Source organism: Aulonocara stuartgranti (assembly GCF_965226115.1).
Source record: "Aulonocara stuartgranti genome assembly, chromosome: 9".
NCBI lineage: Eukaryota > Metazoa > Chordata > Actinopteri > Cichliformes > Cichlidae > Aulonocara > Aulonocara stuartgranti.
The window spans coordinates 15,591,740-15,613,953 of NC_138960.1; the positions used below are offsets into that span (position 1 = coordinate 15,591,740).

At 41.3% G+C, this 22,214-nt stretch overlaps 1 protein-coding gene across 5 annotated transcripts in view; it reads left to right on the forward strand.

The window, feature by feature from the left end:
* The window catches only part of drosha (drosha ribonuclease III), a 159,577-nt gene that overhangs the window by 16,795 nt on the left and 120,568 nt on the right, over nucleotides 1-22,214 (forward strand). For 2 of the 5 annotated variants that reach the window (XM_082546429.1, XM_082546433.1), the window contains exons 1-9: nucleotides 4,162-4,346; nucleotides 6,654-7,482; nucleotides 7,558-7,626; nucleotides 9,039-9,339; nucleotides 12,795-12,936; nucleotides 14,176-14,336; nucleotides 17,777-17,857; nucleotides 19,744-19,830; nucleotides 19,968-20,054. In XM_082546429.1, coding sequence (XP_082402555.1) covers nucleotides 6,656-7,482; nucleotides 7,558-7,626; nucleotides 9,039-9,339; nucleotides 12,795-12,936; nucleotides 14,176-14,336; nucleotides 17,777-17,857; nucleotides 19,744-19,830; nucleotides 19,968-20,054 — 1,755 coding nt within the window. In that variant the 5' untranslated portion in view covers nucleotides 4,162-4,346; nucleotides 6,654-6,655. Of the gene's footprint in view, nucleotides 1-4,138; nucleotides 4,347-6,653; nucleotides 7,483-7,557; nucleotides 7,627-9,038; nucleotides 9,340-12,794; nucleotides 12,937-14,175; nucleotides 14,337-17,776; nucleotides 17,858-19,743; nucleotides 19,831-19,967; nucleotides 20,055-22,214 lie in introns of those variants that run through there. The other 3 variants (XM_082546430.1, XM_082546431.1, XM_082546432.1) reach the window with 3 other exon arrangements.

The following is a 22,214-nucleotide window of genomic DNA, read 5'->3' on the forward strand; positions in this document are numbered from 1 at the left end:
CACAACCATGGCAGCATGATCTTTTCCTCATATTTTATGTGATACTTTGGATCCCTGCAGGCCAGTGAAGAGTATTAGGCTTATGAAACAGAGGCTTTAAGTATTTCGAAATATATATGTGAGTGTATGTGTGTGTGTAAAAACAAAGTTTACCTGAGGAGAAGGCATCCCACACAGTCTAGCAGCAAATGCAAAATCCCCTTTTTCTGTGATTTTATGAGTGAAAAATATGTATGAAAACATGTCAGACAGGGTGGTTGTGTTGCAGCTTCCTGCAGATGAAGAAAATCTGCTTTTGTATTTTAAAGAAAGGAGAGTGAAGCTGGAGAAAGGCAGAGAATATTAATGCCGCCTGAGGCAGCCTGAAGTGAATCTGAATGGAGCTCTGCTGACCATCAGACACCTCAGAGGAAAACCAAGAAGGCTGGTGAAAATGTCCTCCTCTCCCTTTAATGTCTCTGTCTCTTTCATCTCTGCCACGTATGGTGAGGTTACGTGAGGTCGCTTGAAGGACAATCCACTCGACAATATGAACGTATGATGATTTTTAGCTTATATTTTTTTTTGAAGTCTAGGCTTCAGTTTTGGTGAGTGAAATTCTATTTTATTAGTTCATATCTTAGCACTAGCATCTCCAGCCCAGCCTCCTGTCCTTTTGTCATTGCCACTGTCTCCAAACCATCCATCACAGCAGGTCTCACTACCATCTGACAAATATTTCTTATCCCTTTCACTTCTGTTGAAAAACTACTTCTGACACTCGTCTCCACCCTCCCTGCACTCTCTTCTTCATGTTACTTCTGCACAGTCCGTTGTTTTGAATGGTTGACCTCTGGTATTTAAACTCTTCCACTTTCTCTACCCCTCCTCCTCTTCACTGTCTTCCTCTCATTCACATACATGTATTCTCTCTTACTGACTTTCATTCTTCCACCTGCTCCCTACTCTCACTACAAATCACAGTGTTGTCTGGAAACATCATACTCCACAGAGACTCCTGCCTGACCTCATCTGTCACCCTATCCATCATCACTGCAAACAAGAAGGGGCTCAGAGTCGCTCCCTGATGTAATCCCACCTCCACCTTGAACCCATCTGTCACTCCTATCCATTTATACCATCAAATAGTTTAATAATGAAGTTTTCATTCATAAGGTTCTGTCTAGAAAAAAAAGTTGACCAAAATTCTAATATTTTGAAATGCACTGTCTGAAGCCATCGGGTGACATCGCGGCAGCTACGTCCATCTTTTATACTGTGTATTCCTGTTACTTTATAGGTGTTTGTGTTGTGCAAACAGTTTAGACACTGGCAATCTGCAGGTGTATTTGCATACTAGTAGCAGCTACTGCTATATTTCTAAAAGCATGTGCACACATGTGCACACATGCAACCCAAAATGAGGGGAATTTTTAATACATCTTTAAAACTTGTTTCAGTTTCAGGTTTCAGCAGATTTGAGTAACCTGGCTGCAGATATTTGCTCCCTTTTTGCCATGAGAGCACTGGCGAGGCGGACATCATCACTGGATTTTGAGAGATGAGGTCTCTCTGGCTCAGAGCTGAAGCTGAACTGATTAAATACTGAGATGCTACTATTTCCACGACTGATTCGGTGCTGTTATATTATAATCATTTTAAAAATACAAAGTAATAATCCTGGCTTTGCCCTGTGGACTTGTGGAAGTTTGGAGGATGGTTTTTCACATTTTTTCTAGTATTTCAGAAGTAAAGAAAATATTTACCTGTCTGTCCAACCAGCATTCTTGAGTTGTTTTTTTACATTGGATCCCCCATGCTAGGTGATTAGTGGTCAGAGCAGAATGTGCGTGTTTCCTCTTAACAAGCTGTGTGGGTTTGTACACCTTCACCTTGTTCTTTCACATTAATTCACATAGCAACAGGCTGTCCATAAAATCACAGCAGAGGTCACAGCAACGTTATTGCGCAGGGAGGTTAACAAGTAGGCTGTGACCCTTGTATTCAGCCCAACATCTCCAGAGACACACTGAGATCAATACAGAGCACCAGTTTAAGAGGCTTCTCTCAGAACAATACACGAGAAGTTCAACTGGCTGAGGCCGGATTGTCCCTCAGGTTCTTTAAGTGTAGAAGAACAGACTGACCGTAAGAAATAGATGTACGATGATACACTGCAGACTCAGTCATTCATTCTGGAAAGAAAACAGGTTTCCATGGTAATGTTTCCCGAAGTTATTGCAATGAAATTTCAGGGGGGGAAAGAAACCCTCTGCTGCCCTCTAGGGGAGTTAAAGCAAAAGTACATGGGAATAAATGTAAAGATGGCCCTGCTTTCTTTATTTCACAAAAAAGAAGCTGTGGTAAACAGGATCAGAATCGGGGTCACATTTAGTAGCCAAAGAAAGCAAAGACACATACATCCTTTCCTGATGTACAGTAGAACAAGATGAAGCACCATGAAACATGGAGCACATTAAAGAAACATCTATAAAGAGAGCATCAGCCTGCATTTACCAGTAATCATGTTCACAAGTTAAAGCCCCCATAAAAATTACAAAATACACCAACCTGTCCCTGTTTACATGTACTAGTGCATCTCTAAAGACTGAAAATCAAGGTCCATGACTCTGGAGGAAGAGTTGGAAGCCAGAGAATGGATCCAATGTGTTTGAAGGTGATGGTCTGGGGATCCTCATCATCAGCTGGTGTTGGTGGCAGTTGGTTCACCCTTTTTAATCAAGTCCAAAGTCAACTTGTCTACTAGAGGATTTTAGAGCACTTCCCATTGCTGGCAGGCTTCATGAAGATTTTGTTTTTCCAGCAGGACTTAGCACCCTCCCACCGACCCAAACCTACTACCAAATATTTTACTGCTCATGGTTTTACTGCCCTTTACTGGCCAGCCAACTCTCCCGACCTGATCTCCACAGATAATATGAGAAGCATAGTCAAGAGGAAGATGAGAAACATCAAAATAGAGATGAGCTGAAGGCACCTATCAAAGCAACATAATAATAATTTCGTTTTTGGCTTATCTTGGGAAACATTCAAATCTTTTATAATAATCAGGCAGGCTGGTCTGAGTATTTCAGAGAAATCATCAAAGAAAATGGTCCAAGAAAGAGAAAATGTCCAGTGAGTGGGTGTTCTCTGATTGAAAATGCCTTGTTGATGCCAGATTTCATTATGACCAGTTTCTAGATGACAGGAAGCCAACAGTAACTCAAATAACCACTTCTTACAACGAAGCTAGGCAGAAGAGCACCTCTGAATACACAACATCAGGCTTACCAAAACTGAACAGCAGGAGATTGGAAACAAAAAAAAGTTGTCTTGTGATTCAGATCTGACTTTGACATAAACATCATAAAAACACTGATCATTCCTGCCTTGTATCAACAGTTCATGCTACTGCTGGTAGTGTATGGGGATAATATCTTGGCACACTGTAAACCTAGCTGAGCATTCTATGAGTAATGATGCTGACCATGTCCATCCCTGTATGACCGCAGTGTAGCCATTTTGTGATGGCTGCTTCCTGTAGGATAACTTATCGTGTCACAAAACTCAAATAATATCAAACTGGTTTCTTGAACAAGGACAATGAGTTCACTGTACCCAAATGGTCTCAATCCAATAGAGCACTTTTGGGACTGGTAAATCTGAAGCAACTGTGTGATGCTATGGACCAAAATCTCTGAGAAATGTTTTCAGAACTTTGTTGAATCAATGCCATGAAGAATTAAACCAGTTCTCATTAGTTAGTAGCAATGTGTACTTAGTGATGTGTGTGTATTTTCTGTTCATGATCAATGTTTAAATGGTATATATATTTAGTAGGCTGTATGTGGGCCATGAGCTAAAAATGATGGCCTAGACTTTGTGCCTATTTAAAGGCAAGACTGGGTCTAGCAGACATAGTTCAGGTTTAAATTACGCACCACACACGTTTCCTAAAAGTAATCTCATTTTGTGTCGCAAGCATAAATGTTAATTTTATAAGCCACAGACAGACCAAGTCTAAGTCTCGAAATGGTTCTAAAATGCGAAAAACGTATTTATTCATTAATTTATTTGTGTGCTACCACGACGCCGTTAGGAACCCACCAAAACTATAAAGTTCTATTGGACAACCCCAAATCCATGAATTCGATTGGTTCATCTGTGTCCGTCTCCTTAAACGTCCCGACCTGAAACACGGGCACCTCGAAAGCGTGACCAGGTAGCTAGCCGTATTGCATAGCTTCTACTAACAAATATTTAAAATATAATAATAACAATATAGTACCAACATTTAGAATTTCTGGATTTTTTTGACCAACAGGAATGACACACTTTTGTTGTTAGCCCTCCTCGATTTGAAGGTAACTTCATACATCCTGACATGATGCTGTTGCTGCTAACTTGCTAACATTACCGTCTATCCAACCTTAGCATAGGATAATAATGCTCTTAAATTAGAGTATTCGCTTCTCCTTTAACCTTTACGTTACGCCGGCTGCTGCTGGTTATTTTCTGCGTTTTATGTTTGTATTGGTTAGGTGGAGTTCGTAATTGCAAGCAGCTCGTTTAACGGTGCTCAGCTGTGAAAACCTTTACTATCTCTTAGCCTTTATTTGGCTTTTTATAAGACGCTAACGCTATTTTAAGTTTCAAAATCATTATATCAAGCTCAGAGTTCCGTATATGTACAACAATATTAGATTTCAATATACGCATTTGCGTCGATTAACACATTAGGGGAATAAAGTGCTGGTCACAAATCTACGACTTTCGTTTGTCCGTCCAGAGATTGAGCTTGAGCGAGATTGTTCATGTAGAGAAAGGGCAATTTAAAAACAACCATTGTGTGACAGTGTATTTGATGCACCGACCCAACCTTTACTAAGCTTTTCTGATTGCTGATCCAATACTAGTGTTAAATGAATCATCACAATATTAAAGAAACTGCGAACCCGTCCTTATTTCCAGGCAGCATTAGGCTGGACTCGAACTCTTTCCTAACTCTCTCCAATAAGCAGGAAAAAAACCTTCTAAGAATATTAATGAACGGAAGCGATATTTATTAATGAAATAATACGTAACACGAGGATCACGATACCATGAAAAAATAGCGAGGTAATATCTTATTTGTTTTTACCAGTATTATCTTTCCTGTGAAGCAAACTGGCCAAAAGAGACCCTCCCCAATGAGTAGTTTGCTCTTACAGGATGCATCACATTAATAATAATGATAATAACAATAATAATAATAATAATTAATACTAATAAAATAATTACAGCAATCGAGCTGTTTGGGAACTTTAAATGGAAAGAATTTCTTTTTAACGTCCATCTGCAGCCTGACATCAGCCACCCTCGCTCTTTCTAGCCGAGAGACTTGCAGCATTTAGAGGGAAGTGTAAAGAAGAACTGGTGCACTAAATTAATTATAGTTTTAGACACAAATGATTTTGTAATATAGATTTATAATATAAAATATAACTCTACTTATACGTTGGCGTTCTTATAGTTTAGCAGCTTATGCAGTAAATAAATTACAGTCGTGCACGGAAATTTTGGCAGTGCACAGTTTTTTGTTTGTGTCACTTCAGTTTTTATTTAGATTCTTTTTTGCATGTTTCTGTGATTTGGGAAAGAACAAAAACACGCGTTTCATATGTTTCAGTGACTTTTATTGGCAACAAAATCAAATTGATGCAAAAAAAATGTAAACTGTTGAACCACCTTCTTCATAACTTCTGGATTTCTCTGTGGCATGTTGGATATCGGCTTATGAGCCAAATCCTGACTGATGGCATTTCCTGCCTTATCAATGCTTGAACTTGAAAGTTTTTTTGGGCTTCTGCTTTTCCGCCCATGGTGAGTAAAGACTGACTAAAACTGTCTTTAAGAAAAACATCTTCTTCCATTGATCCAGAAGCAGTTTGGTGCTCCATGTCACTAGGCTAAATTGATGAGGGCTTGGAGATCATGAATTTACCATTTTGGGTCCATGACCATGAAACTCTCCATACTGTAATCTGATCGAGAATCTGGGGCTAGTCCTGTTCTTTAAACAAATCTGATTTATTTGCCAATCAAAGTATTTAAAACTAATGACAATACTAATGACTGTTTTTCACTTTATCAAAGAGATCTAAAAAAAAGAAATAAATCTAAATAATCAAAATAAAAAACTGACTTGTCAAAGTATGCAACACAAATGTTGTGCTGAAACTTCTGGCCGTCACTACACTTTGTGAGCCAATACTAGTGGCCAATAAAAGTCAGATTTTCTGGTCTGATGTTTATTTTGGGCGGAACAAATGTTTTTTTTGAATACTTAAATTTGAAAAAGGCCAATGGTTCCCGAAAGCATCAACTCTGTGCTTTTTCAGTGATCTTCGGGGTCGTTACACTAATCCCAGGCAGGGATACGATACTACTACTAATAAAAGTGCAGAGTCGCTGCTTTCAGGAACCACTGGAATTATTTCAATTGAGCAAATAGTTCAGGAGTTACACATGTTTGAAACAACCTGTCTGACGCCAGCGACAGGTTAGGCTTTAGAGGCTGAAACCTGTGAGTGGAAACTAAAGCTTTCATGTCAGTCGATTGATTTTCAGATGTGTCTCATTCGCAGGTGGATGTCAGTTGTGTTGACCCGATTGTCTTCTTTTGTCCACAGCCATGTCTTTCCATCAGGATCGTGGGGGTCCCCGGGGAGGAGTGCCTCCTGGCCAGCACGGTGCCAACCAGAACTACAGACCCACCAACATAAGGCCGCCCCCTCCCCAGCCTCCAGTTCCTTCCTACCGTTACGATTCGCAGACTGCCCCCTACATGCCTCCACACCCTGACTTCATGCAGTATCCACCACCAGTTCAATCCCAAACTTCCAATTCTCTTAACCAGTGCCCAGTGCGCCCACCTTTCTCGAAGCCCCCCACCCGACAAGGCTTCCCTGAACCGCCACCTAACTTTCCACCTCCTCCCTTACCCGGCTCCGCAGGTGGTCCCGCTCCAAGGGCGCAGGTGTCTGCTCAAAATGCCTACCACCCTTACATGATGCCTCCTGTGCCCCCACCGCCGCTACCACACCCCCCAATGCCTCCCCCCATGGCCTCTCAATCAATGAACTACCACGCTCCGTACTCCATGAACTACCCCCATCCTCCTCACCCTCCATTCCCTCCTCCTACCTTCAGCTCCAGCTACACCCAAAGCAACACCCAGTTTCAAGCAGACCACAGCATCAGGCATGGGGGGCAGTACAAGTACGAGAAGCCCATGGACAGCAGGAGGTCCCCAGAAAGAGGGTATCGGCACGATGATCACAGGCGGAAGTGCTTTGGCTATGGAGGCCACGGCGACAGGCACAAAATGGAATTTCCTGGAGAGAGGAAGGACCGCGGGAGAAGTCCAGACAGGCGCAGCAGGCAAGAGGGTGGGCGGTATAGGTCTGAATACGACAGAGGCCGGACTCCCCCCAGACACAGGAGCAGGGATCGCAGCAGGTACACAGACGACGCTCTGCCAAATGAAATCAATCAGTGAAATGATTTCCTTTTAACTGCTCTGTCTGTTCACAGAGAGCGGTATCGGCACAGAGACAGTCGGAGATCCCAGTCACCCGACAGGCACAGAAAGAGGCCTCGAAGGTACACGTGTTGCTTTGTTTGGCTTAATGCAGCTGTTGTGAAATAGCACTCATCGATAAACCTTTTAAATCTGTAATAGACAAAGTTTAAGGTCACAAAGAAAAATCCTTGGTTTTGAAAGAAAAGCGTTCATAGTTGTTTTTTAACCAGCATTTCACACATCAGTACAGAAGATGTTTTCAGATTATATAGAGAGAAGAAATTATGCTTTTTCTTTCCTTGAATCATAGAAAAAAATCTCTGCCATTGCTTTACTTCCTGTTTTGACTGCAACAAACGTTTTATTACTCCAGCACTGTTTGAGAGTGTCCTGAAGGTGTTTATTGATTTGAAAACATGTTTCACATTTTTAAAATGTGCCATGGCGGCTCTTTTTTTGCTTCTCATCCGTAAACACTCTGCATACTCTTTCACGTGATTCACTTTATTTTGAAAAGTCTCAACAGGATCTTGAGCTTTATTGTGAAAGGTTTATGTAGAAAATAAACAAGCAGACACCCATGGTGTTACCCTCGTTGTTGCTAACCACAACGCATAAAAACAGGCGCTTGTCCGTCCGTAGTGTGGTTATATTAAATATAAGATAAAGAGAGAACTTTAAGAAATTAATATAGTCACTACAGTGACCTTTAAAACGATGAAAAAATATTGCCGTAAACAGTTTATTTTGCGACACCACAAAACAAATGATTGCGTAATAGGAAACGATAGACGTTTTTATATCGTCATCTGATACATATTGTTATATCGAACAGCCCTACCTAAGATTTCAAAGCAAGAGACTGTGCACAAGAGAGGTGAAGGAAGGGCTGAGTGGATAGAGGTGATTTGCAACAGAAGGATGGCAGCAAAAGTAAAGGGGAGTTTTACAAGATGACAAAAAGACAGAGAGCAGAGCTGAAGATGCTCAGATTATCATTGGGAGTGACCAGAATAGACAGGATTAGAAATGAGTGTATCAGAGGGACCGCTCGGGTTGAGCGGTTTGGAGGCTCACAGGGTTTGGACTTGTGCAGAGGAGGGAAAGTGGATGTACTGGACAAAGGATGTTGAAGATGGAGCTGTCAAGCAGGAGGAAAAGAGACAGACCTCAGTAAAGATTCATGGATATCTACTTTAAATCAAAGTCATGATACCTAAGATCAAAACCTGAAGGCACCATACTGGTAATGAATCATGTCAAAAAACCTCTGTGGCAGAAAAAACTGGTTTCTTGAGCAGTGGCTCTATTTAGACAGAGGTCATTTTTCAAGCAAAGGAAAGTAGTATCATACAAACAGTTTAACTTATTAATTTCTTGCCGTTTTCTAGTATTAATATATTTTCTTTGATATAATGAGCAAGTGTAAACATGAGACCTCAACTCAGATTTATCCTCATGTCTCATGTTGACTTTTCCTTTTCGTATGTAGCCGGTCAACGAGCAGAGACAGGAAACGTGGTCGCTGGGAGGAGGAGAGGGACAGGAGGTCAGAGAGCTCCTCGGGGCTGAGCAGAGAGCGCAGCTTCTCCGCCATAAGGAGCAGAGACTCTGATGAAGCCTTCAGCGACAGAGACCGAGAGCGGGAGAGAGAGAGGGAACGGGACAGGGAGCGAGAAAAAGTGAAGGAGAAGGGCGATGACGAGAAAGAAGAGGAAGACCTGCTGAAACCTGCCTGGATTCGGTGCACCCACGCAGAGAACTACTATTCCAATGACCCCATGGACCAAGTGGTACTGTTATCTTTCTTTTTTCATAAAGCTAACATTTGCTAAATTCCTGATTTGTAACTCTAACAATATATTTGTCTTTCTTGCCTGAACAAGGGGACAGTAGTTCAGTGGTTATATTACATTCTTAAAAGGAAACTTTGTGAATCTTCTTTCTGCCATTACACTAATTTTGTTTGCAGTGGTGTTAAAGAATAGCTTTTGAAAGATGTGCCCACCCCAAGTAGGCTTGCAACAGACTAATAACAAGAAACCAGAGCAAAAGGAGTACCATAAATTATAAATACTTAAGAAATAATTTGACCTGCTGTCCTTTCTAAGCTTTAGAAACCAGTTCAATAAGCTTATCAACACCAAAACTATTAAATACCCATTTTATTCTGTCATCATTGCCACACCATCCATCTGTCTATTTTCTGTTGGTTGGACCATAGGGTCTAAGCAGATAAGCTCAGCCCTTCTCCCCACTGGCCACCTCCTCATGTTCAGACCGAGCAAGCCGTTTCCCTCTGGTTCATACTGTTCCCAGTAGAAAAAGGTAGTCCCCAGTTGCAGCACTTTCCAGCACCCCACCCAGTGTCTTTAAGAAGGCCGGCTTCCCTGGACGTTTGTTCACAGCATACACGAGGGTAAACCCACAGTTTCTCACTGAGGACGACTACAGACTGGAACAGAGTCCAGCCCCTTTCCAGAGGACCTGTTCCATAGCTCAAGCTGTCCATTGAAGTGAGTCAGACTATATCTAGCCGGTATCTCTAAACCTCACGCACTAAGGCTGAGTCAAACAAATGATGAACGCACAGAGATCTGGTGCAGAATATGCCATGAAAATCCCACTCTAGCGGACAAAAACAGTGCCTTTCATATGTACGCTAACGCTCGTTGCAACTTATCTGGTGCGCGTCTTTTATTTTGACAGCGAATGCTCACCTGCGGACCACTTATGTGCACCCCTGCATATATCGATACATTCCATATCCTCTTGAAGACCCAACATAGCAGAACATTTATGAACACCTAACAAAAGCGTGCATATCTGTAGTTATGCACTTACATGTGTTGTGAGTAAATAAAGTACCATAGATCTTTATGTATTTTTACTTCGTATATTTACTTGTGATATTTTTTGGATTGGTGGCTTTGTAGCAGTATGTTTTTCAGTCAGTCAGTTAAGCTGACACTCAAATAACATCTTATTGCCACTTTTTCTTCTTTTAGCAAATCCTTCTCAAATGCTTTTCTGAAGTCTTTGGATCTTGTAGATACTGACACCTACTTTTTCTCCTCTCTCCTCGCTGACCTTTATCCGTAGTCTCTAATGCTTGGTGTCCTCAGCTCCTTTCTCTCCCCACATATTACACATTCTGGCAGACAGTTGACCTGTCCTTAAAGGAAAACTGAAGTGATATTAAATGTCAAGCGGGAACCCAACTTTACTTGTAAGCATCCTTCACAAACAGATTTAGCTCTCCTGTGTCTCTGTTATGACAGAGAGGATGTTACCTTTGGGTGTCAATTACTGTAGCTGTGCCAGATGTGTGTAGAACTGCACTTACACTTCGATTACACTTCACAGTGGTCCAAGCTTTGTAATAATTTAAGATACATTTCTATTGGAAAGCAGATCATTTTCTCTTTTAAAGGCATAAGTATGTTTTGCAGTTTTGTTTGTGACATTGTTATACCACCTAACTTCACATTTTGTCTTGATCAATAGACTGTTAGTGTGAGTATATTAAAGAAACTCAAATATAGTTGTGCTTAAGTTTTAAAAAGTCAGTGTGCATCCTGGAGGCCTGTGGGTTTGAGACTGACCGTGTAATCCCAGAATTCTCCTGATTAGAGTCCAGCTGGGGTTCTTTGTTGCATGTCATCCCCTCTGGCTCAGTCCTCATTTCCTCTTTGCTCAGAACCGTCTCCAGTGAAAGCATAAAAAAACACACAAAAGTAAACATAGTTTTAGTTCTGGCAGCCCACAAAATCAAGCTCAGCTACAATCCCACCAGACCAGCTCATCTCATCTCAATGCCAACCTTCATCAGCTGGTGCATCCTGTCAGCATGTCTTGTATAGAGTGCACAGTCTAAAATTCAACTGACAGAATAGTCTGATATTTCTATGTGATTTTATTATATTTTTAATAATAAAAAGGTTTCCTTCCATCAGTTGTCATTGTTCTCCTACAACTTTACATCCATCTGCACATCCATCCATTTTCTGCTGTTTCTGAGGGTTTGGGTTGTGGGGGCAGGAGTCTGAGTAAGATGCCCAGGCCTTCTTCTTCCCAGCCACCTCCTCCATCTTTTCTGGGCAATATTGCGGCATTTTTAAGCCAGCATAGAGATGTGATTCTCCAGTGTGTCCTGGGTCTGCCCCAAAACACCTACACTGGGAGGTCCTCAGTGGGCGTTTACATCAAATGGCCAAACTGGCTCCTTTCAATGTGGAGCACTAGCAGTTCTACTTCAAGCCCTTCAGCCTGTCTCTATGGCAGGAGCAGACACATATGGAGAAAGCTCGTGTCCACCGCTTATTCCCATAATCTCATTCTTTTGGTCTCTATCTAAAGCTCTTGGCTATAGGCGAGAGTAAAATGTAGAATTTTAACCGATAGCTTTCACGGCCTGCTCTCTTTTCAATACAACAAACCAATACCTCAACTTGGGGCAGCAGTTCCACACTTTTCCAGTTGAGAACCATGATCTCAGACTTGGAGGTCCTAATTCTCATCCCGTCTGCTCTACACTTGGCTACAGTCTGTTACAGTATGAAGTGGAGGTCTACTCACAATGATGCCAATAGAACCACATCATCTACAAAACAGGGCAAATGATCCAGAGACCACCAGACAGCATTTCATATGAACTGGCCCATTGGTATAATATTTAATGGAAAGATATCACCCCAACCGGTTGCGGCAGATGTCCACCCCTCCCTGAGCCTGGTTTTGCCCACTGTCACCAAAGTGCTTGCTCATAGGGGGTCATATGATGGGTTTTTCTCTGTATGTATTATTGTAGGACCTACCTTACAATATAAAGCGACTTGAGGCGACTGATGTTGTGATTTAGCGCTGTATAAATAGTTTACAGTATAAACAGTCAGTGTATCAGTATAAAATATACAGGAATACTTGTATGACTACCACCCCAACCTCAGTTCTTTTAGATTCGGTTGCTTGAGGGTTAATTAGAGATGCATTATCTTAGGCTTCACTTAAGAGTGGGAGCTACATGAGGCATACTGCACTATAAATAATAATAATAATAATCAATGAGCACAGGAGGAAATTATAATTTTCTTTCGACTAAAGTGGCTCTGACTGAAATATCCATTAAATATTAAAATGTTAGTTTGACTAAAAGATCCTGGAATCCTTTCTCAGTCTACAACTTTTCCATTTAACTTTCAGCAGTTGAACAAACTTGGCTTGTTGCATTTGAACTGCTGTATTTCAGGGAGACTCTACAGTGGTGGGAACGAGTAAACTGCGTGATCTGTACGAGCGCTTTGAGGAAGAGCTGGGAAACAGACAGGAGCGAGCCAAGGCTGCTCGACCCAAATGGGAGCCGCCCAAGACCAAACTGGACGAGGACCCAGGTTAGTTGTGCTATTTTTATATTTTAGCTTTAACCTCAGTCTTTAAACTTAATTCTGTAAAGGAGACCTATTATGCTCATTTCAAGCTCCACATTTTGTTCTGATTGGCTGCCCTTTGTCAGAGGAAGATTTGAACAGCAAGTAGGCGGGGCTTATTTACCTGAGATGGCCATATAAGGAATTTCCTATCTAAATGACATCATATAGGGCCAAGAGTATAAAAAAACTTGCTGAAACTGAGTGTTTAGAGCCATCTAAGACAGAGAATTTTACATACACTGCCCTCATCATTTGTAACTGGCAATGTTTAATATCTGCTGTTGTGACTGTATGTATGTATGATCGTCTTTAAATAAACCCTTGGCCTGCACATACTTGTGTTACCAAATAAAAGCCATCAGCTAAAACATCTGTTGACAACCTTTTTTATTGATATGGGGAAAAAAAGCTTGCTATCTTCTCAGCAGTGCATTGGGGCGAGACAGAGATTAAGTTATGTTTCTGATTTTATCTGCAGGGCTGTCAGCCCGATTGTCTATTTCACCAGCGCAATAATATAAATCTCACTCAGGGAGATCCAATTTGCTAAATATGCTGCTCTGGGCGCCGACTTCACAATCAAACACTCGAGTTAAAGTGCTGATAAGAATTAAAGACTCTGCTTAGCTAAGGGCCACAAACCATTCAGCAGAATGGTAATTATAATCCTCATTTTGGTTTGAGGTTTGTTTTCGGTGAGGGAGAATGACAAGTGAGAGAGGAGGAGAGAAAACACAAGTGCCAGATGTCAACTTTGGCAAGTGCACCCTGCTTTTAATCTCACGGATGCATTAAAGACTGCAACTGGCATGAAAATTGGAAATTGTTATGAACAACAGTGTTTAGACAACGAAACCACCACAGTTAGCTGTTAGTCATGCTAAACTCTATTTGTTTGCATAATGAAAGATTAAGCAAGTGCAAATTGGGTAACAGATCTTAAGGTTTGCTGTGTCATCTACACAGCCAGGGTGAGTATTCCTCCTCAAGAGTTGGCAGAGCCCGAGCGCGCAGTTTTAAAGCATTTTGACAGATTACTTTACTTTACTTTGACTCTGCCTTGTGAGTGTAATACTTTGCGAGGGCACAGCTGAGCAGAGGAGCTTAACCACTCGACCAGCTCCGGCTCGCCGAATTAGTTTTAATCGTTAGCCGCGTAGCATTCACATGATTAAAGACCTTCTTGCACTGTGGTTTCAGATGACAGCAGCAGCGACTCAGACTGTGAGTCAGAAGGCGAAGGAACCACCTGCTCCAGCAGCTCTGACTCAGAGGTTTTTGATGTCATCGCTGAGATCAAAAGGAAGAAAGCTCACCCCGACCGGCTGCACGAGGAGCTCTGGTACAATGACCCCGGGGAGGTTAGTGTGTCTTAACAAAAGGATGCCGAGGATAGATTGTTCTATCTTCTGTGTATACCTCTTGAATTCATGCCCGACAAAGTATTAAATCATACGGAATATCTCAATCTGAAAGCATTCCTGAAATACTGGAAGACATACTGTCGATGTGAGAACGATAAGGCAGCTGCACAGACAGGCTGAAACCTTTAACCAAAACATTTGGTTTTTTGACAACAGCTGACTTTATATTCATTTTTGAATCAATGATTTTAAAAGTTAAAGTAAATCAATCAAATAACATTTTTTTTACACGTGCACTACAGCCCAGAACTTTCAAAGACATCACCCCGCAGAGAAACAAGTGAGAATGCAGATGTCCCCTGCAGCCAGAACAGACATTAAATGGTCCTTAACCTGCCAGCTCTCTAGATCAAAGTCCTTGTGATTTATGCCTATGTGATAACTGATGATGTTAACTCTCCTGCCCCCCTGTACTCTCTACCCAGGAAGAACCCTCTCCAAAACCAAACAGACTATTTCCAGCGCTTAGATGTAATCTGATGTGCTGGCTCCTGCTGTGCAATGTGAAATTGACTTGATACTGGCCCTGCATTGTGAATAAAAGCAGGAAAACTGCAGAGACCTCACTTTGCGTTAGACCAGAGACATTATAAGAAAAGCACTCAAGTAATCCTGAATTAAAACCTCAAGCAGAATTTTGCATCAGCAAAATATGACTTTGCAATCTCAGTTTTTTTTTAATCTGTCAGATTTAACTAAGTCTACACATACGTTTATGTATGTCTCACTTAACGAAATAAGTTCATCAGACAACATAAATAATATATTATATTTTTTAGGAAATAACAGTAATTTAGTTTTAACATCACACTTCCATATTTTAGTTACTAAATGTGTGAATTACTAAGTTATTATTGGTGTTTTTCCTCCATTTAACTGGTATTTATTTATATAAAAAGATTGAATATCCAATCCATGAGCCATCATCACAATACTCAGAGGTCAGACTCCACCTGGTTTTGATCTTGGCCTTCATTGATCTCAGTGACATACTTTTATGTGTGTTTCGACCAGACATCGAAGCATGTCAAACACCTGCCAAACCACTGTTTTTATGGTGCGGTAACACTAGGTGTCTCCAACAACACATTTTCCTGACACATGCACTCGCAGTTCCACACAGGCTGGACCCGTTTTGCTTGTAGAAGTCTTTAAATTCTTTGTGGCATAAATTCAACAAGGTGCTCAAAACATTCCTCAGATTTTGATCTATATTTACATGATGGCATCACACAGTTGCTGCAGAGTATTTGGTGGCACATGCGTGATGTGAAACCCCCAATCCACCACAGCTCTATTAGATGGAGATCTGGTGACTGTGGAGGGCATTTGAGTACACTGTTGTTTTCAAGAAACCAGTTTGAGAGGATCTCAGCTTTGTGACATGACACATTATGTTGCTGAAAGCAGCCATAAGAAGGTGGGTACACTGTGGTCATCATGGGATACCAAGAAAATATCCCACACACTAGTACACCACCACCACCCTGAACTGAAACAAGGGAAGATGGATCCATGCTTTCCTGTTTCATTCAATTTAGAACCGTCCAAATGTTGCAGCAGAAATTGAGATTCATCGGGCTAGACAGACTCATCAAAGTTAGACAACAGTCTTCTGTTGTCTAACTTTGATGAGTCTGTATGAATTGTAGCCTTAGTTTCCTGTTCGTCGCTGACAGGAGCGGGGCACCTGGTGTGGGCTTCTGCTGCTGTAGCCCATCTGCTTCAAGGTTCGACATGTGCTCTTCTGAAAACGTTGGTTAAAAGGAGGCGTTATTTAAGTTACTGATGTACTCTTGTCAACTCACTGAGCTGCTGCTCAGTGGATAGTTTGTCTGTTGAGACCATTCTCTGTAAACACTGTAGGTGGTCGTGTAGGTAAATCCCAGTAGATGCGCAGTTTCTGAAATACTTGGACCAGCCTGCCTTTTCTTCCTCATTCTGGTGGCTGGTTTGAACTTCACCGGAGGATCTTGACCATGTCTTAATGCCTAAGTGCACTGAGTTGCTGCCATCTCACTGGCTCACTAGGTGTTTGCATAACAAGCAGTAGAACAGTTATGCTCTACTGCTTGTAACCTTCTCACAGGTAACTTTATATACCATATAAAGTTACCTGTGAGAGTATATACTAGTTTTAAGACAGTAGATAAACTGCTGTCCAGTAAAGCCTGACTTATTTCTGCCACGTGTATTACAACAGCATGGCTCTGTAATCAAAGAGTAGAAGAAGAACGAGTAGAAGAAAGCTTGTCAAAAAGGCTGTAGGGCATCCATATGATCATTGCAGTCCAGTATTCATCTGTGTTAGATCCACATAGGTAAAATAAATACTGACTTTAAATAATCCAATAAAGAAGAAAGAAACCGTACCAGCTATGCTGTTGGAACTGAGGATAATCTGCACATTACTTAACTCCACAACAGACTTCAAACTCGATAAGACTGCAAAAAACATTTGAAAAAAGCAGAATGTAAGAGTTGATTGTTGTGGCCATAAATATCTAGTGTAGCTACAGTAAGGACTCCATTTCTTCCCTGTTGGCTTCTAAAGTCTTTTTGTAAATATCAGAAACCACTAACAGCACATACAACCAAAGTCCTTCTATAAAGAAGTCTTCAAACTCAGCAGCCAGCAGAGCCTCTGGGCATTTATTTTGAAGCTGCTGTCTACATAAATGTGAAAAGAGCCATAACTTTTATTTCAGTGGGACATAAAAAAACAGATATATAGACTCACCAGCCAAATCTAACAATCTGCTTTTCCACCTGCAGGTTGGACTTCTAGTATCCACAGAAAGAGTAACACAATCCTACAGCTTCATTAGTGGCTCAATCCAGGCACCAGAGCACTGAACAATGCCACGCTAATTCATGTTTTGAATACACCTAGCTACATCTTTACTGCAAGGGAAATTACTGATGTGTGAATAAGTCTGCCACCAACCACTTGAAACTGCCGTGACCCTCGTGTCAATGGAACGTGGTTGGTTCACAGGTTTCCTGGTTTGGGTCTTTATTGGCTTTTTGGTTGCGGTGACAGGACAGCCGACTTTCACATTTTAGGTATTCTGGGTATTGTTGTCTCGTCTCTATGTCAGTTGCACGCTTCCTCTTTCTGCTTTGAATAAATGTCATTTCCACTTGATGGAAAGACGGTGTGTAATAAAGTTATAGGCCAGCAGTTTTATTGTGAGGATATGTATTGCGGAGACAGTGTCACAAAGTGAAGTTTAAAAAGTCAAAACTTCAAACTGCAGCAAAGAAATAAAGGTCAGGAGTCTGCAGTTTAGAGATGTAAAATGTTGAGCAGCCCCTGTGTTATACATGGCAAGTGAAGCAGTTCTGTCTGATTTACGTATTTTCTTTCTGTCCAGATGAATGATGGTCCCCTGTGTAAGTGCAGTGCCAAGGCCAGACGTACAGGGATCCGCCACAGCATCTACCCGGGAGAAGAGGTATGACACGCCATGAATAAATCACCCTTTCATAACCTTGAAGTTGTGCCACGCGGGGGCAAGGGCATTATTTTAGTCAGGCTAAAAGCATTTTCTATACAGAGGCCATCTTCTATTGTGTTAAAGGCGCGATAAGTGAGACAGAAGCATCTTAAAGAACAAAAGGATATTGCATTTCAGGAAAATTTGACTGGGGAGTTGCGTCCGAGTGATTCATCGGCTATTTTTCCACACACTGAGATAGATTTTCTTTTATGACTCACTTTCTTACTTTGCTGTGTTTTGGAACTATAACTCCCACCAGCCGCGTGCTCATCTAACAAGTAAAATGCATTTTATCTACAAAAAGCTCAGTCGTTCAGTTTCTTTTGCCTTTATGCCCAGTAGGAAATGATCAAACTCTGGGATTGTTTAATGAATCCTTAATGACTTTATTAACCAATGATAGGTACGTTAAATAGTGGTAAATGTGCATCATCCTCCAGACAAAGGCGGGTAAATGTCTGCTCCATACTCACTTGTTTGGGGATGTATATTTGATTGATTGATTTTTTTTTTTTTTTTTTTAGTAATATTTTCTGTCTTAAAAATCTGCCTTGAGTTAATTAGTGCGTTAATTTCTTGTTGCTCTTTGTTGACCTGGAAGTTGTTAGTCAATTATTTGTTTTAATAAGTTTCTAATGTGTATTGACTTTATAATTATGCTCATTATAGGATGCCAATTAAGCTTTTACTCATCACTCATACCAGCAGTTTGTCTTCATAATAACCTCTGCAAACATGCTTTGCTCTTCACTTACTTCTGCACTCAACAAGATGCCTCTGCGTGACTGCATTCATCTGCAGAAGGGAACAGCAATGCCCCCCCCCCCCCCCTTTTTTTTTTTTCCAGTCGGCTCAACCAGCTAATGAGTGAAATCCTATAAAGAGTCCATTAGCAGAACAATCCACTGTATATGCTTAAGTAATTTCTCAAGAAAACTGGAAAATATGTTGCAGTTTAACCTTCATAATTAGAACATTTTGATGCCTTTTTCGCTCTAAATCGGTATAAATTGAATGTTTTTTGGCTTGATTATAAAGGACCAAGAAGGTGAATGACAGATTGGAATTAAAATACTTTAAAAGTAGACTGAAAAGATGGAATTAGCCACTGTGGCTAATCGCTGTTTTGGTCAGTGTTGTATTCATTAAAGCAGCGGTCCCCAAACTTTTTTGCGCCATGGACCGGTTTGTCAGACAATATTTAAGGTGTAAATACAACAAAGTAAAATGATGCGGCCAAGACAAAAACTGTGGTATTTTGTAAATATAATAATAAATACAAATTCACTGTGTAATTGTGTAACTTTATTAGCAGCGTTCTCCTGAAATGCGCCAACAACAATGAGAGTAACATCCTCCTCTCTGCCCCTTAATGCTCTCTGGTCGCTATGGTGACGTGTAAATATTTCTTTCAAAATAAAACACACAACTATAACACAGGAAAAGACCCAGGGTAACAGAGTTAACCATAAAAACCCTGAAAACCATATATTTCACACACGAGCCTCGTGGCCCGGTACCAAATAACTCACAGACCGGTACCGGTCCATGGCCCAGGGGTTGGGAACCGCTGCATAAAGAATTGTTGTTGTTGTTGTTATAATTGTTGTTGTTGTTATTGTTAGCCAGCCTCAAGTGGCCATTTGAGGAACTGCATTTTTTTGACACTTTGATGTTCGCATCACCGTTAAAGTTGCTGTCCTATGAGTCTATAAAGGAAAAAAGGGAGTTTCAGTTCATTCATGATTTGTACCTCTTACATTTACTTAAATTCGCTCATAAATGTCGAGCACAGAGGAACACCTCGTTGTCAAATATTGACTTTTTAAAATCTTTTCCAGCCTGTGAAACGGTGCCGTCCAATGAACAACAACGCTGGCAAACTGTTCCACTACAGGATCACTGTGTCACCTCCCACCAACTTCCTGGTATAACTTAAAATAAACAACTAGGTTGAATACATGCTAACACATTGTTCTGATTGTTTATATTCACAGCACTCTACCTAAACTGCAGCGCTGTGTTTGCATGCTCGTGAGACTGTTCTTGTTCTTTTCTGTTCCAGACCGACAGGCCGACAGTGATTGAGTACGATGACCACGAGTACCTGTTTGAAGGCTTCTCTCTCTTCTCCCACACTCCTCTCACTAACGTAAGCCTGCTTTGAATTGTTAGCAGCTCGGGCGGTAAGCCATGAATTTTCCACCACAGCACTCTCAGGTTTTTGACAGTAACAGTGGGTGTCAGTGTAAAGTCATTTTTCTCAGTTATGCTGTTGTGTTTTATAGTTTCTATTTTTATTTATTTACTTGTTCGGAGTCGGCAGTTCCTTTTGCGTTGAGCTTTTCGGAGGCGAGTGTCACACTGGGTTTACTCTATTTTGTTTGTAAGTGTCATGTTAAGCATCACAAAGGTGAAGTATAAGTGTACTGGGTTGGTTACGACTTCCTCATTGACATTTCACCTCGGGGGAGTCTTTTTCTGCACAAATGCTTGATATAGTGTGTTATTCATAGATATGTGCAGCTTCACTAATGACTTAAAGGCCAAAAGGTTGTCTGGTAGAAACAGGATACACAAACCTAAATGCTAAAGTGTTTTTTGTGGATTGTTTCTTTCATTGGTGATATTTTAGGGCTTTTTTTTGGAAACTCATTACTAGGATCCTGCTCATTAACCTTAGGGTTGCAAGAGGTATTCACATATACATAAATCTTGCACATCAGTTACCTTGCAGCTACATGAGGTCGAAAACAACAAGAGGAAAAGGAACCACATGTGTAATCTCTGTATATAAAGTCCAGTCACTGAAGTCCATGCAGTTAGAAAACAAAAACACATAAGGGATTTGGGGAAAAATAGCACCTGAGTTTGTGCCATCGTGTAACGGTACATGAAAATACAACGGGGGTTTTTTTTTCCCCACACCATCTCAATCTTCCCTCATTTCCCCACCTTGCACACCTGATGTGGCTGCATGCAGGGTTTTGCCTTCTTTCACAAAACGAAATGATGTATTAAAGCAGTTGAAAGGTCACTGCTTTAATACATTTGAAGAGATCCAGCGCACATCATTGTGCAAGCAGTCACAATGGAGCTTCCAGAAAGCGATTTAAAAATAGCAGAAAACCCTGGAAGCATGTCAGCGCCACACAAGGAGACTTTGTTCAAGGGGACATCAGCCAAATTAAAATCGGGCATTAGTTTTGATTTATATGGGTGGAGCTGCAGAAGTTTGCAATAGCAAACTGATAGAGTACCCTTCTTAATACATTTTTCTTATTTTTTTTTTATTTTTATTCCCTTTTCCCTCTTACGTGTGAGCCTGCCTGCTCGAAAGCCTGCGGTTTAAAAAGCCCAGGCCCACGATCAGTTGTGCAGCTCAGTCAGATCTAGATTGCCTGTGATGGGACACTCTCAACCTTCTACGTGTCTGTTGAGGCAACACATCATTTTTTCGTATTTTCAGCATTTAAGTGGACCATCCCTCCTCCTTTTAGCTCCACTCTTGTCAGAAATAACTTCAAATCGACTCTTGGCTTCGGGTCGACTTCTTTGTCGCGTGGACAAAGTGCTCCTCTCTCCCAGGGCTGACCTTGTCACAGAGTCCTCTTGCTCACTTTTGAAGGCCCATCAGTGACTGTCAAACACTAGAGTGGCTGTGATTTGAGAGGAGCCTCTCTTTCTCGCCGTCCCCCAAAGTGGAAGTTTTAAAGAAGAGAGAAATCAGCCGAGGGGATCACCAAACGCCGTTTCTGGAATATTTCCCTCCCCTCTCTACGCATGTGTGTGTTTTTCCTGCACGTTTGAATACTAGAGCACTCTGTCAATATCCCCTCTAGCTTGAAAAGAACCCAGAGGATTAGGCATGATTTGAACTGGATAATTTACGCGGCCCTTGTTAAAAGCTGGGGTAAACTCTTCGTGGCAGTGCGGGGATTAGGAAGCGCAGAGTCTGCTGATATTAGCCCCCTGCTAGTTGGCTGCTGGGATGGGCAAGAATGAAAGTAGCTCCCAGGTTAATCTCTTAAAATGGACCCCTGCGCTCGAACAACAAAGACCGTGTAACTAGGGAGATTAAACACAGAAGAGCAGGCTTATCTATTTAGCATGATTTCAGTTAGTTAATTTTCAAGAGTCAGGTGCTCACGCCTGTGTGAGTGGGGGGAGAGCACTTGTACATGTGTGTTTGAGTTGCTTGTTTTTTTCCATGTGGTTTCCAAATATTCCAACAGATGTGAGCTAGCTCCACTGAAGACAAAAAAACACCCCAAAAACAAGGCTTTAATGAGTTTCCTTGCAAAGCTGTGAC